The sequence below is a fragment of the Podarcis vaucheri genome (assembly GCF_965113315.1).
Source record: "Podarcis vaucheri genome assembly, chromosome: 14".
NCBI lineage: Eukaryota > Metazoa > Chordata > Lepidosauria > Squamata > Lacertidae > Podarcis > Podarcis vaucheri.
The window spans coordinates 15437192-15463700 of record NC_138752.1 but is presented as its reverse complement, the minus strand read 5'-3'; the positions used below and the strand labels follow the sequence as shown (position 1 = coordinate 15463700).

Below are 26509 nucleotides of genomic sequence, written 5' to 3'. Positions count from 1 at the left end.
GGATGGTTGCAACAGAGTATAGTGCCATCAGTACACAATTTTAAGTAAAACCTCATTTGTTCCTTGCAGAAATGACGTACACAAAGTGGTCATCTTAGAGCTTGTTTCAGCCACTGTAGCCAGTGACATATGTTATCCTAAAAATCTGTCTCCCAACGTTCTCCCAGGCTTTGAAAGCTTACCTGTGTCATGGGTTGACAGCCACCTATATAATTCTAACACCAGACCTCTGATGAGTAGCTGAGGGGGCAATGCTAGCCTAACAAAGTACAGCCATCAACACCACTGGATGTCTATTTTAACGTCTTCTTCTTCTTCTTTTTAAAAAAGTAAACTGACACTTCACTTGTGGAAAAGATATTTAATTGTAAATAGAAAAAGTAGGCCAGAGTACAGTTTTAAGGGCAATTATTTTGTATAGGTCATCTAGATGATTTTATAAAGTTATACATTTTCATAAAAGCACTGAAACAGACACAGCAAAGCACAAATCAAATACAAAGTATACTCTGAAATAAAGGAGCTGCACAGTAGTTTGAAGTGTAACGCAATGTAGATTCAGTAATCTTTAAGGCAGTATGGTCTAAGTGAAGGTCTAAAAGCCACAGGTATCTGAATGTTGCTCTTGGTTCTGAAGCACTCTGGCTGGGTCTACACTTGCAGAAGGGCGATGCGATAGAAAAGGCTGTACTGCCCGAGAAAGTCAGTCATGTTTCTGAACATTCCACTGTGTAAAAATAAATTTGAAAAAGCCTCCTGCAAGTAGAAAACTAGCACACAAGGCAGAAGGCTGGATCAGCACCATTCCCTCCAATGTGCTAGCTTTCTTCTTGCAAGTTTTCTTTAATAAAAAAAAAGCACGAGGGAACATTAAAAAATGACAGTCTCCACCTGCAACCGGAAGTGGTACAGTCTGTTCTACCTCTCATTCTTGCTGCATGTGTAAAGCAGACTTGAGTTGTGAGGTCCTTGGTATGTGAGATTACATCTATTTCCCCTTCAATCCCAGTTCCTGGGACCAAGTGCTGATTCCTTCCCAAGGTTGTGACAACACTCTGATATTCTCAAACGTAATAGTGATTTAGGGCTGCCACCTATTTCTTGCTATTACAAAGCTTCAAAAAGATACAGTGTTGTACACTGGAAGTGCTATGTAGCTTATCTTTGATGACCGCACAAATTCAAACATAATCCTAGCCATCAGAAACAACTGTAGGAAACAACAGTATCAACTCATCGTATATATTTATGTTGCTGCTCAACTGTAGATCTTAAGTGAAGAAATCCAAATTCAAAAGTTTCCCTTTGCAAGCTCCACTGAAACAAGCAAGAGCAGAGATCGCAAGAGTGGTGGAGCAGAGGGAATGAAAGAATTTGCGGGCTTCACCTGTGTGGTTTCTACGGAAAGTGAATCCCAGCTGCTCAAGAGTTCCATCTTCTGCATTCTTGCGTTAATTTGAAGGGGCTTGCAGAGGAGAAGAGCCCTGCTATTGCACCCAGCGTTCCTATATTTCTTTATACTGTTATTACAAGAAAGTCACGGTCCTGAAAGACGAGAGTGGAGCGAGGAGAGGTTGCAGTGTGGGCAGCAGCTCTCTCTATGGTTCCAGTTTAACCTTTTCTCCTCCACTGTGCAACCTCTATGCTCTTGCTGAACCAGATAGGCAATAGCTCGAGTTCAGCTTGAGCCGAGTTCCTTCTGTGCCCGTGTTACACACAAATAAGTGAATTGCTATATGCTGTTGTAAATCTGGACTCCTTCCTGTCAAATAACTCCACCCTCTTCGGAAATTTGTGCAGCTCATGCGATACCACCTTTTGCTATAGAGACAACTGCATGCATAGATATCGTCAAATGTTTTCAATGAGCTCAGCTCATTCTGGTTTGCTTTTGGTCGATAAGAATCATGTTATACCGTACAGCTCTGTGTCATTCACCTATAGGTTCTTTAAAGTGGACTCTGCAACCCCTCTCCACCCATCGCAAAGAACAATCGCAGCCACCTTCTTTGTAATGCTTGGAAGTGAAGCAAAGTGAACAGCCTGCAAAGTTAAGGTGGCAGAATAGGAGGAGAGGGAAAGTTAACTGGACTGCTTTGCAACTTGGTCTCCACCTGTGGATTTGTGGCCCAGATTTGCTAGACACGCTAGAAATGTGATTTCATGCTCCGCGTAGAATACATTTCAAATAATCCATATATTACATCAGCCTTCGCAACAACCTGGTGACCGCAATATGTTTTTGGACTACAATTCCCATCAGCCCCAAGCAGCACAGTCAAGCTGGCTGGCAGTGATAGGAGTTGTGATCTAAGAACAATCCGAAGGCACCAGGTTGGCGCGAAATCTGGTTTACATACAAACCTGTCTTGGTTTTCTTTCTCTTCTCTCAAGTTACATTTCATCAAGAAATGGGACTCGCATAAAACAACAACAAACCACCAGCTTGCTTCTGTCTTCCCACCCATGACCTATAGATTAGACATTTTTTCTCATAATTTTCACTCTTCTTTCCTGAAAAATACTTCTGTAAGTTGTATGTAGAAATTATATATCTATATACCTATATATAGATATATATATAGATATAAACATGCAGCATATGTACAAACTGAAAAGTTTAAAAAATATCAGCTTCATATACATGTCAATCTACTTGAATATAACAGTAATTAAATATAAAAAATTACACTTTTTCCTAAATAAAAAAGGGAGGGGCAGGGTTCAGAGACTCTGGACAACTACTTAAAGCTGTACAAAGGATTTCCATGAGGAGATGTATGAACTCAGAAGTCTAAGTTGCTAGCCTTCGGGACTGGTTCCATCACATAATTCATTTTCACACTGTCAGTTCAAATCAACAATTATCACCCTTAAAACTGTTCTGTATTTCAGCAGTTTTGTACTAAAATCAAAAAGGTCTCAAAAACATTGCCTTTGCATGTTTGTGGATCCCTTCAAAAAGATTCAGCAACTAATTTTGGAACTGTAAAAAAACAACTATTTACAGTATTTCTTTTTAAATATTTTTTTTCTTTTTTTGCACAAAATGTCTAAATTCTGAGTTTACTTATTATACAAGAAATTCACCAGAACTCATGGCTTAAGTCCAGTTTCAAACCTGTAGCATCTTCTCTAGCATATAATCCCGGGGCTGCGGCTGATGCGACACGCAGGTCCAGATTGTACTGCTGTTTTCTAAAACTGGCTTGACAGAATGCTCGCTTCAACCATTCAGACAGCTTCTTTGTTAGTCTGGAGGCGGGTCATTGCCTCCAACTTCTGCCTATAGGCTTCTGCCTCCTGCTCTTTCTTGAGAAGCTGCTGGCGGTACTTCTGCGCTTCTCGATTTGCCTCATCCAGCTGCTTCTGTAAAGTTTCTCTTTCCTGTTAAAACATAACACAGAAAGGTATAGGTAAATTGTGTGAAAAATGAATCAATGGCTGGTTTGCACTTGTTTGAAAGCGCCACTTCATTGTACCTGAAGAGCAAATATACAGGAATTCTGGCATGTTCCTTGAGCTTATTCTTTGAAGTGGGGGGAGAGGGGAAATAGTTAATTTTAAAATATTCTACATAAGGGAACATGGTATCACAAAAAGTCAGACAATTTGACATATGTGGCATAAAATATCGGAACAGGCTAGTTTTAAAAGATCCCTTATATAACCAATTGGCTAGCTGTTATTTTTTTTTTAATAAGATATTTATTAAGATTTTCCAAGTATTACAAAATAAAAATAAAAAAGTAAGAAAATACAAAATAAAAATGGTTAAAAACAACTCATTCTTTCCATTACTTATTTTTCATTAGCTTATTTCCCGGACCTCCTCATGCCTCCCTTTTTTGTATTCCAGTTCAGTTTGTTGGTTCAGCAAATCCTTACCCTCTTTGTTTATCCTAGTCTTTAATCTTAAGCTATTGTAACGTTAAATTTTTACCTATTAATAATCCATTTTTCATATTCCCTTATAGTATTACAGCTGAAAACCACTTAATTTCTATCCAACATCATTCTAACATTCATTAATTTTACAATATTTCTGTAGATAGTCTTTAAATTTATTCCAATCTTCTTCCACCGACTCTTCTCCCTGGTCTCGGATTCTGCCAGTCATTTCCGCCAGTTCCATGTAGTCCATCAACTTCATCTGCCATTCTTCCAGGGTGGGTAGATCTTGTGTCTTCCAATACTTTGCAATGAGTATTCTTGCTGCTGTTGTAGCATACATAAAAAAAGTTCTGTCCTTCTTTAGCACCAATTGGCCGACTATGCCTAGGAGAAAGGCCTCTGGTTTCGTCAAGAAGGTATATTTAAATACCTTTTTCAATTCATTATATATCGTCTCCCAGAAAGCCTTAATCCTTGGGCACGTCCACCAAAGGTGAAAGAATATACCTTCAGTTTCTTTACATTTCCAACATTTATTATCAGGCAAATGATAGATTTTTGCAAGCTTGACTGGGGTCATGTACCACCTGTATACCATTTTCATAATATTCTCTCTTAAGGCATTACATGCCGTAAACTTCATACCTGTGGTCCATAACTGTTCCCAGTCAGCCATCATTATGTTATGTCCAACATCTTGTGCCCATTTAATCATAGCAGATTTCACCGTTTCGTCCTGAGTATTCCATTTCAACAGCAAGTTATACATCTTTGACAAAATCTTAGTTTTGGGTTCTAACAGTTCTGTTTCTAATTTTGATTTTTCCACCTGGAAACCAACTTTCTTGTCCGAATTATATGCCTCCATTATCTGATAACAATGAAGCCAATCTCGCACTTTGTTTTTTAGTTTCTCAAAACTCTGCAATTTCAGTCTATCTCCCTCTTGTTCCAGAATTTCCCAATATTTCGGCCACTTGGCCTCCATATTGAGCTTTTTCTGTGCTTTTGCTTCCATCGGTAACAACCACCTTGGGGTTTTGTTTTCCAATAAATCCTTATATCTTATCCAGACATTAAACAATGCTTTCCTGACAATATGATTCTTGAATGCTTTATGTGCTTTGACCTTATCATACCACAGATATGCATGCCATCCAAATACGTTGTTAAAACCTTCTAAATCCAAAATGTCTGTATTTTCAAGAAGCAGCCATTCTTTCAACCAGCAAAAGGTTGCTGATTCATAATAAAGTTTAAAGTCTGGCAGGGCAAATCCACCCCTTTCCTTTGCATCAGTTAATATCTTAAATTTTATTCTGGGCTTCTTGCCCTGCCAGACAAATCTAGAAATATCTTGTTAGCTGTTAACAAACATAGCCTTGCAATTAATTTTAGCAACAGAATATTTAAGTCTGGAGAAGAAGGAAGTTAATCTAGCTTCCCACTTAATAGTTTTAACAGCTACTTTTAATTCTTCTGTTACAAATTCTGCCTACAAACAGCTCTGCTTTTTTTGAAATATTTTTTATTTGATTTTACAAGTACAGAGTTATGACAATACAAAATACATATCCATATTTGGATATTTCTCTGAATCTCTAGACTTCCCACCTTCCCTTCCATGTGTCCGATTATAAACCTTTTCAAATGCATATTATTTCATCATCCAAATATTATGCCTCTTCCTCAATTCTCTCCTGAGTTAGCGACCTACACATTTATTTTGTTACATCTACAGTGGTACCTTGGTTTTCGAATGGCTTGGCTCCCAAACAAATCAGCTCCCAAATGCTGCAAACCTAGAAGTGAGTGAACGTTTGTGAACGTTTTTCAGAAGCCAAACATCCGACACAGATTCCGCAGCTTTCAATTGAGTGCTGTACCTTCGTTTTTAAACCGTTTCAGGTATTGAACAGACTCCCAGAATGAATTAAATTTGAGAAACCAGGTACCACTGTATAATAATAATAATAATAATAATAATTTATTTATACACTGCCCCTCTGGCTGGGTTTCCCCAGCCACTCTGGGCAGCTCCCAACAGAATATCAAACAGAATAAAACATCTTTAAATGCCTATTCTCCAAGGAACTAAGGGCTACATATGCCTGGTCCTATGTCCCTTCCCTTTTTATCTTCCAATAATGTTGTAACGTGGCAAATGGAGATGGGTGTTAGAAGGACAACGGAGTGGAGAAAAGTGTAAATTCTATTCTATTCCTGGAAATGTTGTGAAATCAATGGGATTAGCAAGTCCTATTCGGGCATTCTAACACATGTCTGTAGTCTCTAAGCTGTGTACAGAAAGGTTACAAAACATACAAGACAGTCAAGCCAGTTGAAATCTAGAAAGGTTACTTAAAATGCCTGCCAAAATTAAACGCCAGAAGCTCAACAGGGAGCGTGGCCTGCCTGATCTCAGCCAGGCGGGAGTAGAGTAGAGTAGAGTAGAGTAGAGTAGAGTAGAGTAAAGTAAAGTAAAGTAAAAGAAAAGAAAATATTATGTATACCCCGCCCATCTGGCTGGGCTTCGCCAGCCACTCTGGGCGGCTTCCTAAAAAATATTTAAATACTGTAATGCATCAGACATTAAAAGCTTCCCTAAACAGGGCTGCCTTCAGATGGCTTCTAAAAGTCTGGCAGTTGTTGTTCTCTTTGATCCACAACAGTGAAAGCATGACTGCTGGTGGATATAAGGCAAGGGTCTGAGCTAACTTGGGGATAACTTTAGCCATGAGACTTTCTTATGAGTATAGGCTTCCCGTACAATTGAGAAACCTGATCTTCTGGGGTCACAAGTCATGTGGGGAGGCTACCCAGGTAGAAGAAGCTCCCTGCTGCAGATGTTCGCCCCCAGTCTCTAGGAGGCAACAAGGATGGTGATGGGAAAGGCAGCATGGAGCGATCAGGAACATCCCCTCTGTCCATCACATGATTAGAATTGTGTGTGCTATCTCACCGTGTTTTGGATTAAGATAGATGTCTACAGTCTACAAACCAAACGTCTGAATTCTTGCACTCAAGTCAGCTTGCTGACCCCACAGACCTGTACCGGCACACTGAAACTTAGCGGCAAGTGCGTAAGAATGCTAAAATGTACCAGGAGAACTTAAACACCATTTTCCTCTCTTTATTCAAAGTTATACTTCTTTAGATTTCTTTCCACTCTAGTGTATCACATGCCCTTTATTTGTGGCCAACAACCTTCCAAAACCACCCAAACAACTTGCATGAAAGAAGTCCATGGAGAACACACAATATATTGTGTCGTTTCATGTAGGAATGCTTGGAGAAGGAACTCAGAACCCTGGGTTACTATTGTTATTAAATTTGTATACTGCACTATACCCATAGGTCTTAGGACGGTTATAACACAAAATCACTACACATTCTATCCAACCAAGTCCTACTCAGATCCATTGATATTAATGACCACAACTAACTCAGATACATTGATTTCAATGGGTTTACTCGGAGTAGAATTTAGTTGGCTAAATTTCTAAGGTCTCCCAAGTTCCCACCGCCTTGCACAAGGATGTTGTGCACTACTACACTGCAATATCCGGCAACCAGAAAATTCATGACTCCTCTGCCTGCTGAGTCCCCATTATGACATCAGCTGGTTGCCCAATGATACCATCTAAGGCTATTCTAACATGATAGTTAAAATATGCTGTTCTCTCATTCCGTTATCACAACCACTATGAAATAGGTAACTAGTGCCTGAATTTGATTTCTAAGGGTGCTATCTATTCAGTCCCTCACCCAAACCTCCTCTTTCCCTCCATTCTTTCCAGAGGAAAAGCAGTGGGAAGAGAGACTGACACCAGGCATGAGACAAGTACTCCAAATCTTGTTCTCCAAGTTGCAAACTAAGGGTGACTGACTTGGAAGATGCTCTCCTTCCTTTCATACCTTGACTTCTCCAAAGTGGCCCACAAGTAAAACTAGTTGATAGCCTTGGCAGACAGGCCTGGGGATTGCAGGATCAATTCTGGGTTTTTTTAATTAGAACCCCCATTATCTGTCGACTAATGCAAAAGACACACATTTGCAATTTAAGAATCTCGAGCCTAGGGATTTGCTCTGAGTACAGTGGTACCTCGGGTTACAGATGCTCCACTAACCAAGAAGTGGTTGTTCCAGGTTAAGAACTAGTTGTTCCAGGTTAAGAATGGAAATTGTGTGCCAGCAGTGCAGTGGCAGCAGGAGACCCCATTAGAAAAGTGCGCCTCAGGTTAAGAACCCGTTTCAGATTAAGAACAGGCCTCTGGAACGAATTAAGTTCTTAAGCCGAGGTACCACTGTACCAGAACTGCACTGAGTTCACTGCCATGTACCAGTCTGCCCACCCCATCCCCCAGGGAGCTCTCATCTGCCGTTTCTCAGCAATTAGTGCTGGTACCTCGTCTTCTCTATTACATGTACAGGGTAAGGAAATGTTGCGCCTGGAAATGGATTGGCAACAGCCACTGAGAACCAGAGGGATGAAATTACACAGGGAGAAGCAAAGTCAATATCTCAGAAGGCTAACTGCAGAGGTTCTATGGACCAAGTGGGCTGCCTCCTGAACCAGGACACTATGCAAGGCATTTGAGAGACAGAAAACAGGGGCCAAACGATAGGATAGTACTGCTGCAGGGGTTTGCACTATAAAAAAAAATCAGGCTTGATTCTCTTCCCACCGATGGCAAAATTATTTTCCCATTTCAACATGATACAGCATTCACTTGTTACTTTAGTCACACAATGCAATTATTATGTGAGGGTTTTCTGTGCAGATGGATAACATAATGCTATTCCTTGCCAACATTCTTATTCTCTTGAAGAACATATCTGTCATTTTTGGATTTTTATTCTAAGGCTGTTTCCCCCCCCCCCCACACACACACACAAACACAAAGGGCACTGCTCTTTAAATAGTGACTGGATTGATTGACTGACTCCCCCCACCCTGCTTAATTTGACAAGTAAGTCAAGTGTTGAGTCAACCCACCTATTCCATTTTCATTTGATGACAGAGAACAGTTTCATGGTCAAGAAAAAGCACTTGAGTTCAAAAGCAAAAGAAATTTTCTCCATTCTACAAAATATCCAGCTTGGAATTTTGGTGAACCCAAATGACCAGCTCGTGACATGCTGCGATCTTACATGAGCCCAAAGGCAGCATCTCCACCTTATTAAGAATAATTGCCTAGGAAATAGCTTTGTTCTGATCCGTACACAAGCAAAAGCCTTTCCCCCCCTCTTTAAAGGACTCCATGTTTTTTTTTAATTTAAATAAGCTAATTTCAGCCATGGTTTCCACTTTAATCACTAGGTAGTACAATATAACAGGGACCAAGAAGATCCATCTGTAAACACTGTTTTGTTGAAATAAAATAGCAGGGTAAAAAACAATAACCTTCCTCTTCTTCCTTCTGATGATATGCCTTTTTCCCTTACAGAATGATCCCAACCATGCTTACTGGGAAGTAAGCTACATTAATCTTAACTATTTAGTCCCCGATAAATATATTTGGGACTGAGGCACAAGTCCATCCTCTCTACGGTTTGTGTCCCAAATTCTTTTCCTGTTACTGTCAATTTTTGCATCATCCAGTTGAGTTGTGCTCCAGCACTCAAAAACTTACAATTCAGGTACCTGATAGCTGTTGGTCAGCCTATTATTCTGATTGCTCACAGGTCTCTTGCTCTCCAACAATTCTGCCCATTTGTTCTTGCTTAGACGTTCCTCCTTGAGGACAAATATGTGGTGAAATCCTTCCTCGGTACACACTTTCCCTGGTGAACCTTTGTCTGAATATGTTAATCTGCATCCCTCACTAAAATGAAACCTAAATGCAGAGCTGCTCAGTGCCATCCCAAGTGACCCTTGCTTTGCCATCCCTTCTCTCTCCATATTGTCTTCACCACTGTCAAAAGGTAGATTGTTTATAAAACTCTGTAAAGTACCCTGTACACTGATGGTAGCTTATAACTCTAAAAAAAATAGTATATCTAAAGTATACTATGTATACCTAAAAGAAGAATGCCATTTTTCCCATAGCGAAGTGGGACACATGATTTGAGTGGGAGAACAAGAAGAAAATCAATAACAATTTTCTAAAGCAGGCATCTTCTCCTGTAGCAATGCTGAGCACCACACAAACCGAGGCTTATTTTACTTATTTTGCTGAGTCTAGGAATGCTCTACCTCAATTTAACACTCAAACTGTACCGTATTGGCCCAAATATAAGCTGCATCCGCAAATAAGCTGCACCTTCAAAATTCAGGGGGGTGGGAGAAAAAAGACATTCCCCCGTTCTCCCAGATGGCTTGGGGGGGGGGGAGGCTGCCATCAAAGTAGCGCGGCTCTCCCACCCCCAGAACGGGGCAACGGCATGCAGCTCGCCCACCACTCCCAAGCCTCCCCTGAGCCGCCGGGAAGAGGGAGGAAGGGGGGAGGTCACCGGCAAAGGGGAGCGGTCCTCCCCCCCCCCAAGAGCAGCCTGGGAGCCTGGGGCAATGGCGCCCAGCCTGCCCACTGCTCCCAAACCTCCTCCTGGGCTGCTCTCTGGGGGATGAGCCTCGCTGGTGGCATAAGGTCACAAATATAAGCCGCACTTTAACTTTTCACTGTCAGGATTTGGGGGGAAAGTGGCTTATATTCGGGCCAATACGGTACCTTTCAAATGAAATCTAAATGGACAGCTATATTTTTAACATCTAATTCATTCCTGTAGCATGACAACAGAGTCCATTACACATTCTCACTGAGAAACCTTTTAATGAAAAGAAAATCAGGGTGATAATGTGTAAAAAGACTGTTGATGGGTTTTTATTGTAAGAATACATTTTTGCCTGTATCACAAAGAACAAAGACAAGTAATAAAATTCTGCACTAAAACCCAAACCTTGGATGAGGAAGGTATTTTATCCAACACCACATTAAGAGGAGAAATAATGGAACTGAGATGATAGCTAAACTTATTTACTGAATTTGCGTTAAGCAACTTTTCAGCCTGTATACAAGGAACAAAATCTTTATGATTCATAATTTTGAAAATACAATTACTTAACATTAACATCATCACAGTTATGATGTACGTAGGCTTTTGACCACAAACTGGTAAAGCTGCTAATATAAATGCACACATGGGTTCAACAGTGTCCTCATTTTATACAAAACGTAAACAAGAAGAACTTTAGGGAGAAAATCTATGACATTTTATACCAAAACTTTAGTATACTATGCATAATAGTATAAATATTTTAAGTTTGGTCGGATAATATCATCTTGGGGGGAAATCTAAAGAAAATATTTCTTCTTGGCTTCTCCATTTACGCCAAATCTTTGTTTGTCATTGAAAAACTGGTATTATATTTAAGGCCATCAAACCACATGCAATGGGACATTTATATTAAACATTTACAACAAATATATCAGAGACAAACATATAATGCAGTTATAAATATCTTATTTTGCGGTAATACAAAAAAACTATTAAGCAAGATGAAAATAAACACTCAGTTTAGAAAATTTGAATAAAACAACTCCGCTAACAAATTCCTTACTTCTATTTCTGCAGACTCCACCCGATTTTCAACTATCTCAATACACTGTCTCTTGACCGGAGGCTCTTCACTGATCACCGTTTCTTCAGCAATGTCAGTCGCTGGTACTGTAAGGACTTGAATTAAAATACATTTGTATCAGAAATATGGAGATTACACAAGCTACATTCAGGTAAAAGAACCCCTGGAGGTTAAGCTAAGCCAAAGGCAACTATAGGATGAGGTGCTCATCCGCTTTTCAGGCTGAGGGAGCCGGCGTTTGTCCACGGACAGCTTTCCAGGTCATGTGGCCAGCATAACTAAACCGCTACTGGCACACGGAAGACAGTGACGAGTGCCAGAGCGCATGGAAATGCCATTTAAATTCAGATGCTTTGCTAAACCACAATAGATTTGAGTGATTCCTTGAGCACTCCTTCATTCTGAGATAGAGCTAGAGAGACGCATTGCAGAGCAGACTGAGCTAAAGAAACATCTTGTGAGCTTTTAAGCAAGAGCCTTGGGGGAAGCCAGCTGGGGAGATGGAGAGCTGTTTCTCAAAGCTCTGTTTGGCAATATGTGCTTGGCAATATTTAAATCAGCCTGCTAGGCAATTTTTTAGTTAGCTTGCTGTAGCGACTTGTAGCTATTTGCTCCACTGCAGCAGAGACTGACAGTGAGTGCTCACTGGTGCTCTGAGCTCTGTTTCTCAGAGAGCTTGGAGATACAGTGGTACCTCTAGTTACGAACTTAATTCGTTCAGGAAGTCCGTTCTTAACCTGACACGGTTCTTAACCTGAAGCGTGCTTTCGCTAATGGGGCCTCCTGCTGCCGCTGGCGCGTGATTTCCATTCTTATCCTGGGGCAAAATTCTTAACCTGGAGCAACCACTTCCTGGTTTGGGGAGTTTGTAACCTGAAGCATCTGTAACCTGAAACCTCTGTAACTCGAGGTACCACTGTACCTCAGTTTTCAAATGTGTCCGTTGACCAGGGGTCGACAAACTACGGTCTGAGGGCCGGATCCGGCCCAATTGCCCTCTGGATCTGGCCCGCAAATGGTTCTGCAATCGCCGCTTGGATCGGCGTGATCACCATTTTTTCCCATTGGGGGGGGCACCATTTTTTGTGACCCCTCCCCAAACTACAACTCCCAGCATGCTCTGAGGTTGCTCAGACTTCCGCAACACTGGCCAATCTGAAGCCTTAGCAACCTCAGGCCTCCCCTCCATTGGCTGGTTTGACACGAGACGGCGGCCAATGGCGACCCTTCCCGAGACTCGCTGCTCCAATCAGGGCGAGGCGCAGGGAAGGGCGCCTTGTTGACGTCTAGCTCCAAGAAGGGAGAAGAAGCGAAGGGGCAGGAAAAAGCGGGAGCAGAGAGCCTGCGAGGAGAGAGGAAGACTCTTCTGTGCTGCTCGGTGGTGGCACATTAGCAGCATGGTCATGGACACCCCGGGGTAGGGGCCCTTCCCGGCGGGGTGGCTGCGCCCCCCCTCCGCGCAAGTTGAGACCCAGCACCGGCGGGGCGCCCCCTCCCCAGCCCAACCCAGCCCTCTCTGTCTGACTGCAGTGAGTGGAGGTATCTCAGCTGCACTGTCTCTGAGGGAGGGAGGCAAGGCGTGTGCGTGCCCGGTCCAGCCCGCCGCAAATTTTGAGGGACAGTGAACTGGCCCCCCGTAGAAAAAGTTTGCTGACCCCTGCCGTTGACAAACATTTTGGTTTTCAAATGCTGTAGACCCGGAAGTAAATGTTTTCAAATGCGCCTTGGAAGTCAAACAGGAAACACGGCTTCCTTATTCAGTTTTCCGTTTTGAAGCTTCCGTACTGAGTTTTCGAACGTTTTGGAATACGAATGTTCTTACGGAACGGATTACATTTGGAAACCAAGTCACTGTATTTGAGCCAGCCTACTGTAGCGATTTCTTGCCCCTGCAAGAGGCAGGGAAGAACTGACTGAGGTACAGTTAGCAAGAGCTGCACACACAATATTGTGCTTTTTTGAATACCACACACACAATCTGCGATAAACGGCAAGGTCGTTTTTTTAAAAAAAAACGGTTATCATGATTTGATCTATTATTCGATATCAGACTATATATTGATTTATAGCACACCCCTAATGTTAAGTACTTGCTAGTTGCTCCCTTTAAGCTACTGTTTTTCCTGAGCCATTTGTATTCCCATTTTGCCCCTTTAAAAAAAATAATTGTGGCCTGGAGTGACTATTGAGTTGAATGCAAAAAAATAAAATAAAAATGTTTATATGCATTGTTCAGAAGAGGATTTGAAGTCCTCATTTTACATTTCTTTTCAGCTCACCTTGTTGCCCGTCTGGCATGGTCACAATAATGGGCTGACCCATTCCACTAGTTGGAATGGAATGGAGGTTTCCAAGCTGAATCCCATCAGTTACTATGGTAATAACCTGTTGACCTCCGGAACTGACAACTTGCTGAATTGCACCATCCACAGATTCTGCAGTCACTACTTCTTCTGTAGCCACAACTGTTAAATAATAAAAAGAATAAGAGTAATCAGGATGTTTATTGACAAACTTACTTTTAAAAAGTTAAACACCTACCATTTGCAGAAACCATTCTGCTGGCCTTTATTATTTATTAGATTTATTAAATCCCATTAACTTTCTTACAAATACAACTTGCACTTTGGTTGTGTTGTTATGGGAAGGGGCTGTAGTTACTGACTCACAACTGCATGCATGAAAGGGTTAACCTGGGCTCAGGTTGCAAGTGGGTGTGGCTAGCAGGTTTTTGGCTCCCGGCTCACAGTCATTTTCTCTTTTTGCTTCCTGGAAAAAGCAAGGAGCCGTGCAGCTATGGCTCCCAACTCCAAGAAAAACCAAGTGAACTGAATCTCTCAAAAATGAGATTTTATAGCCGGTATCTTTGCTAATCCAAAAATTGCATGATGCTTTTTGTAAGGAAACCAAGTGCTTTCCTTTATGGCATTTGGAGGCTTTTTTCATTTTTATTTTACTTGTTTGTTGTAACTTCTGGAAACTGTGAATAAAATCTTCACTGATTTGGAAAGTCAAGTGTCTGTGATTTATTCTAGCCTAAGTATTTTTGTGGTTAACATTTGTTTAAAGGTGGATAAGGGACGCGGGTGGCGCTATGGGTAAAACCTCAGTGCCTAGGACATGCCGATCGTATGGTTGGCGGTTCGAATCCCCGCGGCGGGGTGAGCTCCTGTCGTTCGGTCCCAGCTCCTGCCCACCTAGCAGTTCGAAAGCACCCTTAAGTGCAAGTAGATAAATAGGTACCGCTTTATAGCGGGAAGGTAAACGGCGTTTCCGTGTGCGGCGCTGGTGCTGGCTCGCCAGAGCAGCTTCGTCACGCTGGCCACGTGACCCGGAAGTGTCTCCGGACAGCGCTGGCCCCCGGCCTCTTAAGCAAGATGGGCACGCAACCCCAGAGTCGGACACAACTGGCCTGTATGGGCAGGGGTACCTTTACCTTTTAAGGGCAGATGCAAATCTAACCAAGGTTTAATGTGCTAGGAGCAAGTGTCATTGTGCTTAACTCAGTTAAGAGACAGTAAGATATCTCTCTTCCAAACCTCTCTCCAACACCTTTGTGTGAAGAAAGGGCTGAGAAAGGCTCTTTTGGGGGCTTTCCCCCTTCATCACACTTTATACTTACAGCTAACTTCAGTGCAGGAGCAGCTAAAGCACTTTTTCATATACAAGGCATGCCCAAGTTTTGTAAACCCATCATGTCACTACCAAAAGATAATAAAAATGACTGCAATTTGGGGTAAAAGGGGGACGAAGACGAAAGATGGAGATTACAGTTTTCTAAACTTGAATGCCTAGCACAATTGATACAAGGAAATATGTTTATTTGCTGTTTCATATTAGTACCTGACATAAAGCAAACTGGATTTACTAGTATAAAAATGTTTTGGCATTTCCAGGTACTTTCTCAATGGGTAGAAAGTTGGAGTTTGATACATGGGTAACCTTATTATACTGAGAAATTCAAATTTTAATATTTAGAAATTATTTTAACACTCAGCAATAAACAAAATCCTGTTTCTGGGTACTTATTAGTCTCAAACTAACATTGGCCATACTACCTTTTTTTAGGTTTTAACAGAAGAAAGATCATTAAAAGCCAATGCTGAACCACAAAAAGCAACAATTCGAGCAGCTACATTTACATTCAAGCAGTTATATTAAAATCAGCTTTGAAGTTCACAAAAGACGGGATGTACACCAGAAGGCTTTCTATCAAATCTGTAGAGCATGATTTATGTCAGAAAGATCAGACATCAAATACAATGGAGACGCAAGTCAGAAGCTTTCATCTTTGCCATTAATTGCAATCCTATTTATAATGATTTTCCTGCTCAAATAGTGATTGCCATTATTGCCTTCATAGAAATGGCATTATTATAAGAAGAATGTTTAAAAAAAAAAATCAGGATTTTGTGAAGGAGATGAAATTTTGTCCGTTTTCTTTCTTTTTAATAAATGAATGAATGAATGAATAACAATGTGAATCCCTGCTTTAACATCCAAATATTTTTTCCTCACCTGGTGTTTCTGAAGAGTTGGACAATGGGGCTGAAGCTTCTGCTAAGGCGGCCAAAGTTGCCAGTACGGAAGTTGAGGAATTACCGAACTGGACAGCAGACACTCCTGTATCATCTACAAGGAGATAATACAAAAGTCAAACCACAAACGACGTCAGCAGGCTGCATAAATATTCCTTTCAAATGTAATGTGCAAAGACATCATCTTGTCTGCAAATCCAGAGCCTGACATGTGCTTGGATAACTCATACACAATCAAACGTCACATCCATTTTAGTAGCCGACTTAGTTTCCTGTACACATTCCACTGGAACGAATGGGGACAAGAAAGGAGAGTGATTCCAAAGACAAACTTTAAGCAATTAAAAAAGTCTGAACTGGGGTATGATGGAAAAAACTAAACGGCAAATGATGCACTTGCTGAAACCTTACCATCATTTTATTCCTAAGCATTTTGCTTAATATAGTGAACAAATCATTCCCACCCCCCTGTACACCTGAATACCTGAGGTATATGATGTATTTGCAGAAGATACCAGACCTGTTAGGTTCACTACCCCGCCAGGTCCAATGATGAACTGAGGCGTTGCTGCATGTATCGTCACAGTGTCGGGACTTTCTGGGTTTGTGTTGATTTGGTTCTGCATTGCAATCTATGACAGAACAGGCAACAAGAACATCTTATTTCCACCTTCATTAGGGGGGGAAAGCCATCACACTCAGGTTTTGTATAGTTATTGTACTACTGTATTTTGACATTTTATTCTTTTTTTAAAGAAAATGTGAACTGCTTTTAAACTGCCCTGGGACCTTAGAATAAAAGGCAGATAACGAATTAAGAGGAGAAGTCAGTATAGTTCACAGAAAATAAAGGAGACATTTGGAAATGCAATTGATACCTAAACTCAGGTAAATTCAAATAACTTTGTGGACAGGCACTAGACTAACGTTAGGTAGAATGAATACAGTGAGAACATCAGTAAAGGCAAGATGACCAAGTGGATGAAGTGGCTAAAAAGGTAAAGGGACCCCTGACAATTAAGTCCAGTCGCGAACGACTCTGGGGTTGCGGCGCTCATCTCGCTTTAAAGGCCAAGGGAGCCAGTGTTTGTCCGCATCCACAGAGTTTTTCCGGGTCATGTGGCCAGCATGACTAAGCCGCTTCTGGCGAAACCAGAGCAGCGGACGGAAACACCATTTACCTTCCCGCTGGAGTGGTACCTATTTATCTACTTGCACTTCATGCTTTCGAACTGCTAGGTTGGCAGGAGCTGGGACAGAACAACAGGAGCTCACCCCGTTGTGGGGATTCGAACCGCCGACCATTTAATCAGCAAGCCGAAGCAGCACAGTGGTTTAACCCACAGTGCCACCTGCTGTGATAGAAGAAGTGGCTATTAGTCAACAAACTGATCGGTTGGGGGGAGTAATGCTTCTGAATATCAGTTGCTGAAAACCACTGGGGGGGGGGGCGAGGAGAATACTCATAAGCTCAGCTCCTGCTTAAGGTTTCCCACAGGCATCTGGGGGCCATTGTGAGAACGCTGGACTAGATGGGCCATTGGCTGATCTAGCAGATTCTTACAGAGGTCCAGGAAAGACTTTGTTGAAGACGGTTTTGAGTTACCTGTAATATTTCTGCTAGGTCTTCAAACCCATTGTCCACCGCGATGTCAAATGCTGTTTTGCAAAATTTACTTTGCGTATGGACATCTGCTCCATATTTTACTAACAGTTCCACTACTTCTTGGTGATTGTGTTCTGTAGCCCAATGAAGAGCAGTCATCTTCAGCATGTCCTTTGCATTTACGTCAGCGCCATGCTACAAATAAAACAAAAAACCCCCAAACTACTTCAAATTTCCATCAAGAGTTGAAAAACTGAAAGACACAGCCCATTTAATAGGTATTTCCAGTCCTGCAGCCTTCCACAGTATTTGCCATTTCATGGTCAGTAACAATCAAGCAAAGCATACACAACATGGACTTTTTAAAAAATGACAATAAATATAGTCACTTGTTAACTAAAACGTACCATCTCTGTACAAACAATGTACCATTGTTGCTTATGGCTGGGTGCAATATGTGGAAAGCAGTGTGCATGCTTTCCACTGAAGTAGCTTAATGGCGCAGCACAGAATTTAAACGCAGCGTTAAATCCCCAGCTTTTCCAGATAGGGCAGGGAAAACTTACTGAAACTTTGGCCCAAGTCAGTGAGCTAGATGGACCAATGGCCTGATTTAGGGCAAGGCAGTTTGTTCTGCGTCTGTACACCACATCTTCCAACCCTATGGCTTTGGTGGGGGGCAGGGGGAGAGGGACTCCAAGGTGGAGGTCCCAAAACCCCAGCTTGCACAAGGAACAACCTTTGTGGCATGCTTTGAACCCAAGCAATATTTTTAGAAGGCTTCTTTGCATGCCACTGATAATGAAAAGTCATATTCGCATCAACTAGCAAATGAGCATTTTTCAGCTTCTGAACAGTTATCACGAAATGTGCATATATCTATATATTTACCTTAAGTAATACTTCTACTATGCTTGCATGGCCTTCAGAAGCTGCCATATGTAATGGAGTTCTGTCCACTTTGGTCCTGGCATCCCGACTTACACCAGCTCGAAGCAACACTTCAGTGGTGGAATAGTGCCCATATTGTGCTGCTAGATGAAGAGGAGACGTTCCCAACTGCAACACAATATATAGCACAGTTAACAAACAAACAAAGAATTAACTTCCATCTATCTTCTAGTTGTGAACTCACAGAATATTTATAGTCTTCTAATTTAACGGCATCCCTTCTTTAACATATTTAATTTTGAGTGCCACGAATTATTATTTTTTAAGTGCATAAATGATTTAAGGTGAGGTTTTCTTATTTATGTATGTATGTATGTATGTATGTATGTATGTATGTTAAGGGCGATCCTGTAGAAATGCTGCTGGAAGAGGCTGCTTTCATTAAACTCACACAGATTTGTTAGCTCTTCTTAACCTTTGATGTTGAAGTGAATAATCTTTGCCCTGCTTACTCAGATAGTTTACTCCTACATTTCATGATTCATAAATATCCAGTCCAATACATAGACAATCAGTCAGAAGGCTACATTTTCTAAATTACGGTACTATTTGTGCTTTTTTCTTGCTTTGAATACATGGGTTTTTTAATAATAATAATAATAAGGCTATAGTATTGCAGTCAGACAATTAATACCACCATCATTACTGGCTGAGCTGGTCAAGATACCCTAGAGTGTTGAAGAACTCCAGAACAGTGGTCATGGAGAAGTTCAATAATCATACTGAGGCTGCCCATACTGGGCTGGTTTGGAACTTCAGGGTCTTTGGGAGGAATTCAAGATTATGCTGTTGGACGTTCTGTCAGCACAAGCATTCCAGCTTGTTCATTCCAGCTTGGAATGAACTTCCTCCCCCTGTATGCTGTTCTCAGGATTCTCCTGACTCCCACCCCCCAAATCAATTTTAGGGGGCACGAGGAGACGGGGAGAGAGGGCATAGCCCTGATTCACAAACAGAAGTCCTTGCATGGGTTTCCACTGGTGGGACTCATTAGTTGAATCCCACCCTTTAGGGGGATTCATGCCAGCATGAAATTGAGCAGGACCTGTTCTCATCACACAATTTGGATCCAGATGTTATACACTTATTTCAAATGTCACTAATCCAGTGATTCTCTCAGAAAAGACCAACAGAAAAGCAAAACATGCAATTCAAACAAACAAATAAAATGTTTTTATTACCCAGTCTGTAGTAAAAGGTGCACCATTGGCCATCAAAATGCGAACTTCGTCATCTTGTCCTGCTCGTGCAGCTTCTAAAAGCTTCTTTCCCAAATCTACCAGGGACATCTGGTGAAAGATTTCAGATGAAAAAGAATTAAGGTTCATTCCAACATGCCAGTTATGAAATAAAAGGGCATATATCAAAAAATGCGGCAGGCATCATTGAAAAAATCTTGAAAACAGAGGTGAAGGCTGAATAGATGGTGGCTGTTGTGTTGGCACAAACAAATCCTGTCTTAAGAAACTGAGACAAGCTTCATGCATTACAGTGGTACCTCGGGTTACAGACGCTTCAGGTTACAGACTCCGCTAACCCAGAAATAGTACCTTGGGTTAAGAACTTTGCTTCAGGATGAGAACAGAAATCACCCGGCGGCGGTGCGGCTGCCCCATTAGCTAAAGTGGTGCTTCAGGTTAAGAACGGTTTCAGGTTAAGAACGGACCTCCATAACGAATTAAGTTCTTAACCCGAGGTACCACTGTACCATGAAGCCCCTTGCCCCCTCCACCCCTGTTCATCACCCCCCCTTTTCAAGAGCAAGCAAAGAAGCTAAGAAGCTGCAGTTCACTCTAGCTTCCACTTACGTCTAAACTGAGAACTACGGTCAATGCCTTTCCACAAGCCAAGATCCGCAAACCAACATTAAACCATGGCTTTATATTCTGGAATATTTGGAAGCTCTTTAAACTGCTTGTCTTGATCTTTAAACCCCTTAACAGCATAGGACACACATATCTAAGGGGCCATTTCTCCCTTGACTGGCCTATGCAGCAGTTGCAGTCATGATATCAGGCCTTGCCCTGTATGCCCTGTTCTACGTTACTGGGGTCAGATTAGAAAAATGACCCCTAGGAGCAGGGCCTTTATCACTGCAGTCTTGGAATATTTTAGCTAAAGAAGAAAGGGGGTGATCCTCTCTACCCGGGTTTTGTGGTGAGTTGATGGGGGCTTTTAATTACTATTTTGGGAGGTGTTTATTCTAATTGCGATTTTTATCCCTTTGTTGGGTTTTTAATATATTTCTACTCTAAATTGCTTTGAGTGGTTTGGGGGTAAGTTTTTTTTGGAAAAAGAGTTTTTAAATCTTTAAAACATTTCATATACTTTTCTTTTTTAAAAAAAACCATAGCAGCTTAGAATGAAAATATGGTTTAAAACAAAATTGATCGGATCCAAAGGGATAAAATTAACAAAGAATATCAAAGAAATCCTAAACTTACTTAGGGCAAAGTCCAACTAAACTCATAAAAGATTTATTTTCAAGTAAATATGCATTGTATTTGGCTTCATAAATGCTATAAAAACAACAACAATAGCATGCCTACTCCAAACTCTCTCATATGCAAATTAAATGTAAGGACTTATAACTGTGAGCAAAATCATGGGAGGGGTGTTTCTAGGACTAAGGTGAAATGGTGAAGCTCCCTTGTTCTTTTTTCTACTAGATGCTGCATGTTTAAGTACAGTAATCTCGTTATATTTATAGTACTGAAATGTGGTTTTTGGCATGTTATTATATTTGCTATTGTTTGGCTATGTTATTATGAAATTGTTTTTGTAGCGTTTGTTTGAAATGTATTCATGTTGTAAGCTGCTTTGAGCAGGATTTTTGGTGGGAAAGCGGCATACAAATAAAATGAATGAATGAAGGTTACACAATGTCCTAAAGAACAGAAAACAGTCTCCTAATGTAGGCATAGGTAAACTTGGCCCTCCAGATGTTTTGAGACTACAATTCCCATCATCCTTGACCACTGGCCTATTAGCTAAGGATGGTGGTAGTTGTAGTCCCAAAACATCTGGAGGGCCGAGTTTGCCTATGCCTGTCCTAATGCAATACCAGAAATAAACCCAACTTCCACTAATCACTGACAAAACTATCGTTATGCCGACAGCACTAAACTTTTGTTTCTCCTTCCCATCAGATTCAAGCTACCGTCCAGCTACAATTAGGCACAAAATTAAATGACAGTAAGGCCAATTGAACCAACTGAATCCACCTAAGCATTTAGGAACTTCCATTGCTCCTGATCATTCAGAGGCACCTCATCATTAAGGTTCATAGAAGCTTGGGATGCTCCTTAACTGCGCTAATCATGAGCCATGTTCACCCACCCAAGCCACTGCTTTTAGGGCCACCTGCTACCATCATCACCACTGCCATATCTCCATAGCCAACTGGTGCAAAAAAGCAGCTGGTGAGGCTTCTTCAGAGTCCCAAAAGCCTCAGATTGATGCTAACATAGCATCAACATAATTTCAAAAAGCAAACTGGGAATTAGGTTGGGAGGTAGGTGCCCATCTCAAGTGGAAAGTGTCTTGTGTTGGTCTGGCTCCTGAATCTTGAGAAAAGTTGCAGTGACAAGGAGTGCCTTGCACCAATTTTACTGAATTTTGTACATCACCTTGAAACCTGTGTATGGAAGGAGGTTAAATAATGGCGACCATGATAAATTATTCTTTTAATGGGTGCAAAGTCTGAGGCCCTTTCTTTCCAATTCAGATTGATTGGCTGTTGTAAGTTACTTAATACCTCAAACCTAGGCCACAATTAGTAAAATTGTGCTTGAAAACTCTCTGGAAGTTTAAGCTGAAACGAAATGCAGTGATGGAGCATGTTACAGTGGCCCTCCAACATCTACATTAGCCACTATAATAATCCACGCATAAAGGTGAATTTATTTACAAAGTCATTAATGGTTTCAGCCCTACGTACTTTAGAGGCTCCTGTCTTTGATCCCAGGGCAATCACCATTGCGTTCCATGAAACCTTGCAGACTTCCTTTCAAAACAGCATCCTTTCAAAACAGCCTAACTTTGAGAGCTGGATTTAGATAACCAGGGTAGCAGCTGTAAATGCAGTAGAGGTTGGCATATTTTTGTGTATATATTTGCTTTGTTATTGTTTGCATGCATTTCCCCCCTTAAATTGTGACCTACATCAACAGAGAGGAAGCAGACTAGAAATCCTAATAATCCTTAACCCTGATTCCTCTTCTCACAGTAGTCAATAGCTAATATCTGATTTTGCTAGTGAATGATTGGGGACTAAATTCTAATTGACTTTATTAGAATTAGTCTTTGTTACAGATAATCAAAAGAAATGTTTTGGGGCCATCTAGTGGAGAACTACCACCTTACCAAATTATGTTATAACACTATCATACCATATTATATTCACACCATAGCAACTGACAATATTCTTTACTTCCATGACTGACCATTTTAAATGTACATTTTGGCAGTTATGTCTATGGAATTTAATTAGTAATTTTGTTTTATTCAACAGCTTTTTAAGACTTATCACAGAATATGGCCCCTCCCTTTAATTTGTATACTGTATTAATTTATGTCAACTTTTAGTATCTACAGTTCTTATGAGTTCAAAAGTAGCCTTTAGCTTACATTCTTCTGAGCAGACTACACAGAACTGGAAGCATAACACACTGGAACAGACTTCTCTATGTATTTAAATGCTGTCTATGCACTTCTTACAAGGTAGTCTACAGAGTTTTTGCCTATGATTTGTGCATAATACAAGAACATATTCCCCCATGTGAAAGAATTCATAAGCTAAATTTGACAAAAGGAAGTCAGTACTGCCTGTCACTAAGAGTGTATGAAACAGAACCTTTTATCTCATTGAAAATATTAAATCTAGGAGCGTAACATCAGCATCAAGAGCATATGAGAAACTACTTATTTTCCGGTTTGGGGATGTGCAGTTTATGAGCTACTTATAAGAAATCTGTAGCCATTCAAAGCAGCTTTCAAATAGCCACAGCCTATACGTGAGATTTCTTAAGCTGTGGAACTGGATTTTATATCACAGACATGGAACAAGAATATGATGGGGAAATTGCAAAAATGTAGTATGTGAATTTGGAGGGAGGGGCGGAGGGAGAATCCAAACTCATGGTACACAGCACCTTCCCCAAACATGTGCCTGGAATTCTAAAAAGCATATGGAATCCATTGCCTTGTTCCTTCAAAAAGCAAGGACTTTTCTATCCCCAAAATAAATGGGCATGAACCTGCATGGACCATTGGCTCTTCAGCCTATTTCTGTGTCTCCTGCAAGAGGCATATCTCACCTAAGCAAAGCTACCTGAAACCCTTTTAAATGCTAAGGCAAAGAGTTAAACCTAGGTCTGTTTGTATGCCAAGTTGTCTGGATCCCAACTCTGGTTGTTTGTTTGTTTAAGATATGGTGTATCTATGGCAATAGAACAATTATTTTGAGAATAGTTTGTGTTTTCATCAACAGCCATGTTACTGTGGCCTTGTAAGGAGGTCCTGGTTGGGGGCTGGCAGAAAAGAAATGGGGTGCTCCATGTCTCCAGCAACCTGCTGCATTTCTGTGCTAGGAGTGGAGGAGCTGGCTTTTCTCTTCTGGAAGCCCACTTGCTTTCTGTGCTGGGCACAGAGGAGCAGTATTTCCTTTGCCGCCTCTGCCAGCCCACACATTCACTTGGGTGCAATTTCATGCATTCACCTGCATACAGTACTTTGTCTCCTATGGCGACCAGGCAGGCACTTAAATATAAGGCTGGTATTGCTTAAGTGCTACAATCAGCACACATTTTAAAAGATTTTTTTTAGATGATACATGTTTCTTGTTTTGGCAGTGTGATGGTGCCAACAGATGGAATTCATTACTCCCTGAGCTACAACTGTCCTAGTTATAACTCATCAGAAATAATCCATCAGGCTTGAATGGATTCACTTTGCTTTCCTGTTATCCTTAATAAAAGCAGACATCAGCTTCAATTCAGATTAAGAACTTTATTTTAAGGTTTCAAAGTACCGAGCAAACACTGGCCTTACTCCAGATGAATAGGTTTAAAACATCATTGTTCGCTGTGTTTCATCGTAGCGATCAGCACAAATGGAGTGAATACGCAGCTCGGATACAAAATACGGAAACAAACATGTCACTTCAGAATGAGAGATTTCTACAAAATTACAGGAAAGATCCAACGGTAATTTTACATGTTTTAACACAGCGAACTTCAGGGAGCGGTGGCATCTGGCAGGGCTCAATGGGAAGAGGAAGGCTACCCGTATTCTTATGCAGCAGTCACTGTATACAATGCTTTTTTTCTTAAAAAAAAATGTTTAGCGGTACTCTCATTTTCCTACTCATATTGAAATATTGACTCTCAACGAGGCCAAACATAGATTCACAAAATGTTTAGGGGTATGTGTACCCCCAGGAAAAAAAACACTGACTGTATCAACACCATTTGCCCCATGGAACAGAGGCAAATTCATCCTAAGAGGCAGAACCGGGGGATGTCCAAAAAATGAAACTCCAAGGCGACTAGATGTTATGTTTTGTTGGCCATTCCCCCAAAACAGCCACCCATTCGCCCTCGGGAGTGTTTGAATCCACTACTCAAAAAGGTGCAAGGGAGGACTTTTGTCACACAACGGGAAGCCCGCTTGCTCCAGAGGAGACCAAAGGACGAGAGAGTGGATCTTGAGCAGCCCGATCCCAACTGCATATCTACTCAAACAGAGCCACCGGCTGCCTTCAGTGGGGCTCACTCCCCAGGACTGCGGTCTTACTCCCGAGTAAGCCCGCGCCCCGACTTCACGCACGCACGCTTACGCACAACCTAACGTTCCCTGGGGTGGGTGTGTTTAACGAGCCCGGGTTCCCGAGCAACAGGCGCACCGGCGGGCCCGAGGCCGCGACGGGGCCGCCCAGAGAGGCGCTCCCTTCTCAGCAGGAGCAAACCCTGCCTCAAAATGCAACCCGCGTCGGGCGGGAAGGGCAGGCCTCCCCGCTCGGAGTCAGCTCCCCGGGGCCGAGGCTTCTTTAGCCCAAGCGCGCGGAACAGCGCATGCTCGAGAATAAACACGGGTCGGGATTCGAAGGAACGTGTGAACGGCAGCTGAACGCGAGTGTGGGCGCGAAGGGCAGCCGCTCGCGCGCCTCAGCTTCGGCCAAGGCCTCGCTCGCCAGCTGGCCCCGTCTCCTGCCTCTGCCCTCACGCCGGCTCCATTTCCCTCAGGCGGAGCCCCCCTCAGCGCCAGATCCCCGGAAGGCCTCTCCCGTCCCCGCTTTTCCCCGACAGGAAATCCTGGCTGGGTTGGGCGCTTGGAGGGAGCGGAGGGAGCCGCGGTAAGCGCCGGGTTCCGGGGGAAGTGGAATTATTTTTTACCAGCGAAGAAGAGATCAACTTCCACATCCGGTAACAAGGGCCCTATACAAAAAGGCGCAGACTGACCTGGAAAAGCTTGGCCGGCCCGGCCATTGGAGGTGGGGGGAAAGGAAGGGAAGAGGAAGGGAGCAGGCCTCGCTTACCGTGCTGCCCGCGCCCGGCCGCCGCCGCCCACGAGCACGACGAGCAGGGGCGCCCAAGGCCGCCGCCGCTTCTCATAGGCGCCCAAAAGCCCCACAAAAAAGTCCCCGCGCGCGCTCGGCGGAAGGACACAGGCGGCCGCTCTGGTGAGGAGTGAGGCGAGCGAGGAAGGAGGAGAGGCCCGAGGGGGCGGGGGAGCCAGCGCGGAGGACCCACTTTGGCCGCGCTGAGGCGCCTCTCCTGAGGAATACCCTCCCCCTTGTGGAAACGGGGAGGGGGCCGCGCCCCCGAGCTTGCGAACCGGAGGGGGCGCTTTCGCCCTCATGGGGGCGCGGGATTATTTTACCGCACAAACGGTCGGTGGACAAAAGAGGGGGGAAGCGGCGGAGGGATACGGCCGTCG

At 42.4% G+C, this 26509-nt stretch overlaps 1 protein-coding gene across 6 annotated transcripts; it reads right to left on the bottom strand.

Moving 5' to 3' along the window:
• Positions 1-346: 346 nt before the first annotated feature.
• GABPB1 (GA binding protein transcription factor subunit beta 1) lies at positions 347-26252 on the bottom strand. Of its 6 annotated transcripts, XR_014213426.1 has the most exons (10): positions 22512-24074; positions 19753-19860; positions 18512-18679; positions 17621-17815; positions 16499-16646; positions 15995-16108; positions 13756-13941; positions 11456-11571; positions 2365-3387; positions 347-2222 (listed from the first exon to the last, which is right to left on the bottom strand). XR_014213426.1 is itself a non-coding variant. In XM_082198722.1 (9 exons), the coding sequence occupies exons 2-9, from the start codon at positions 19858-19860 to the stop codon at positions 3235-3237; spliced, it is 1188 nt and encodes a 395-aa protein (XP_082054848.1). In that variant the 5' UTR covers positions 26109-26252; the 3' UTR covers positions 347-3234. The 6 variants fall into 6 exon arrangements, 5 of the variants coding, with proteins under 5 accessions (XP_082054848.1, XP_082054846.1, XP_082054845.1 ...); XM_082198722.1 differs by lacking the exon at positions 22512-24074 and adding an exon at positions 26109-26252 and having other exon boundaries at positions 347-3387; XM_082198720.1 differs by lacking the exon at positions 22512-24074 and adding an exon at positions 24291-25924 and having other exon boundaries at positions 347-3387.
• Positions 26253-26509: the final 257 nt, after the last annotated feature.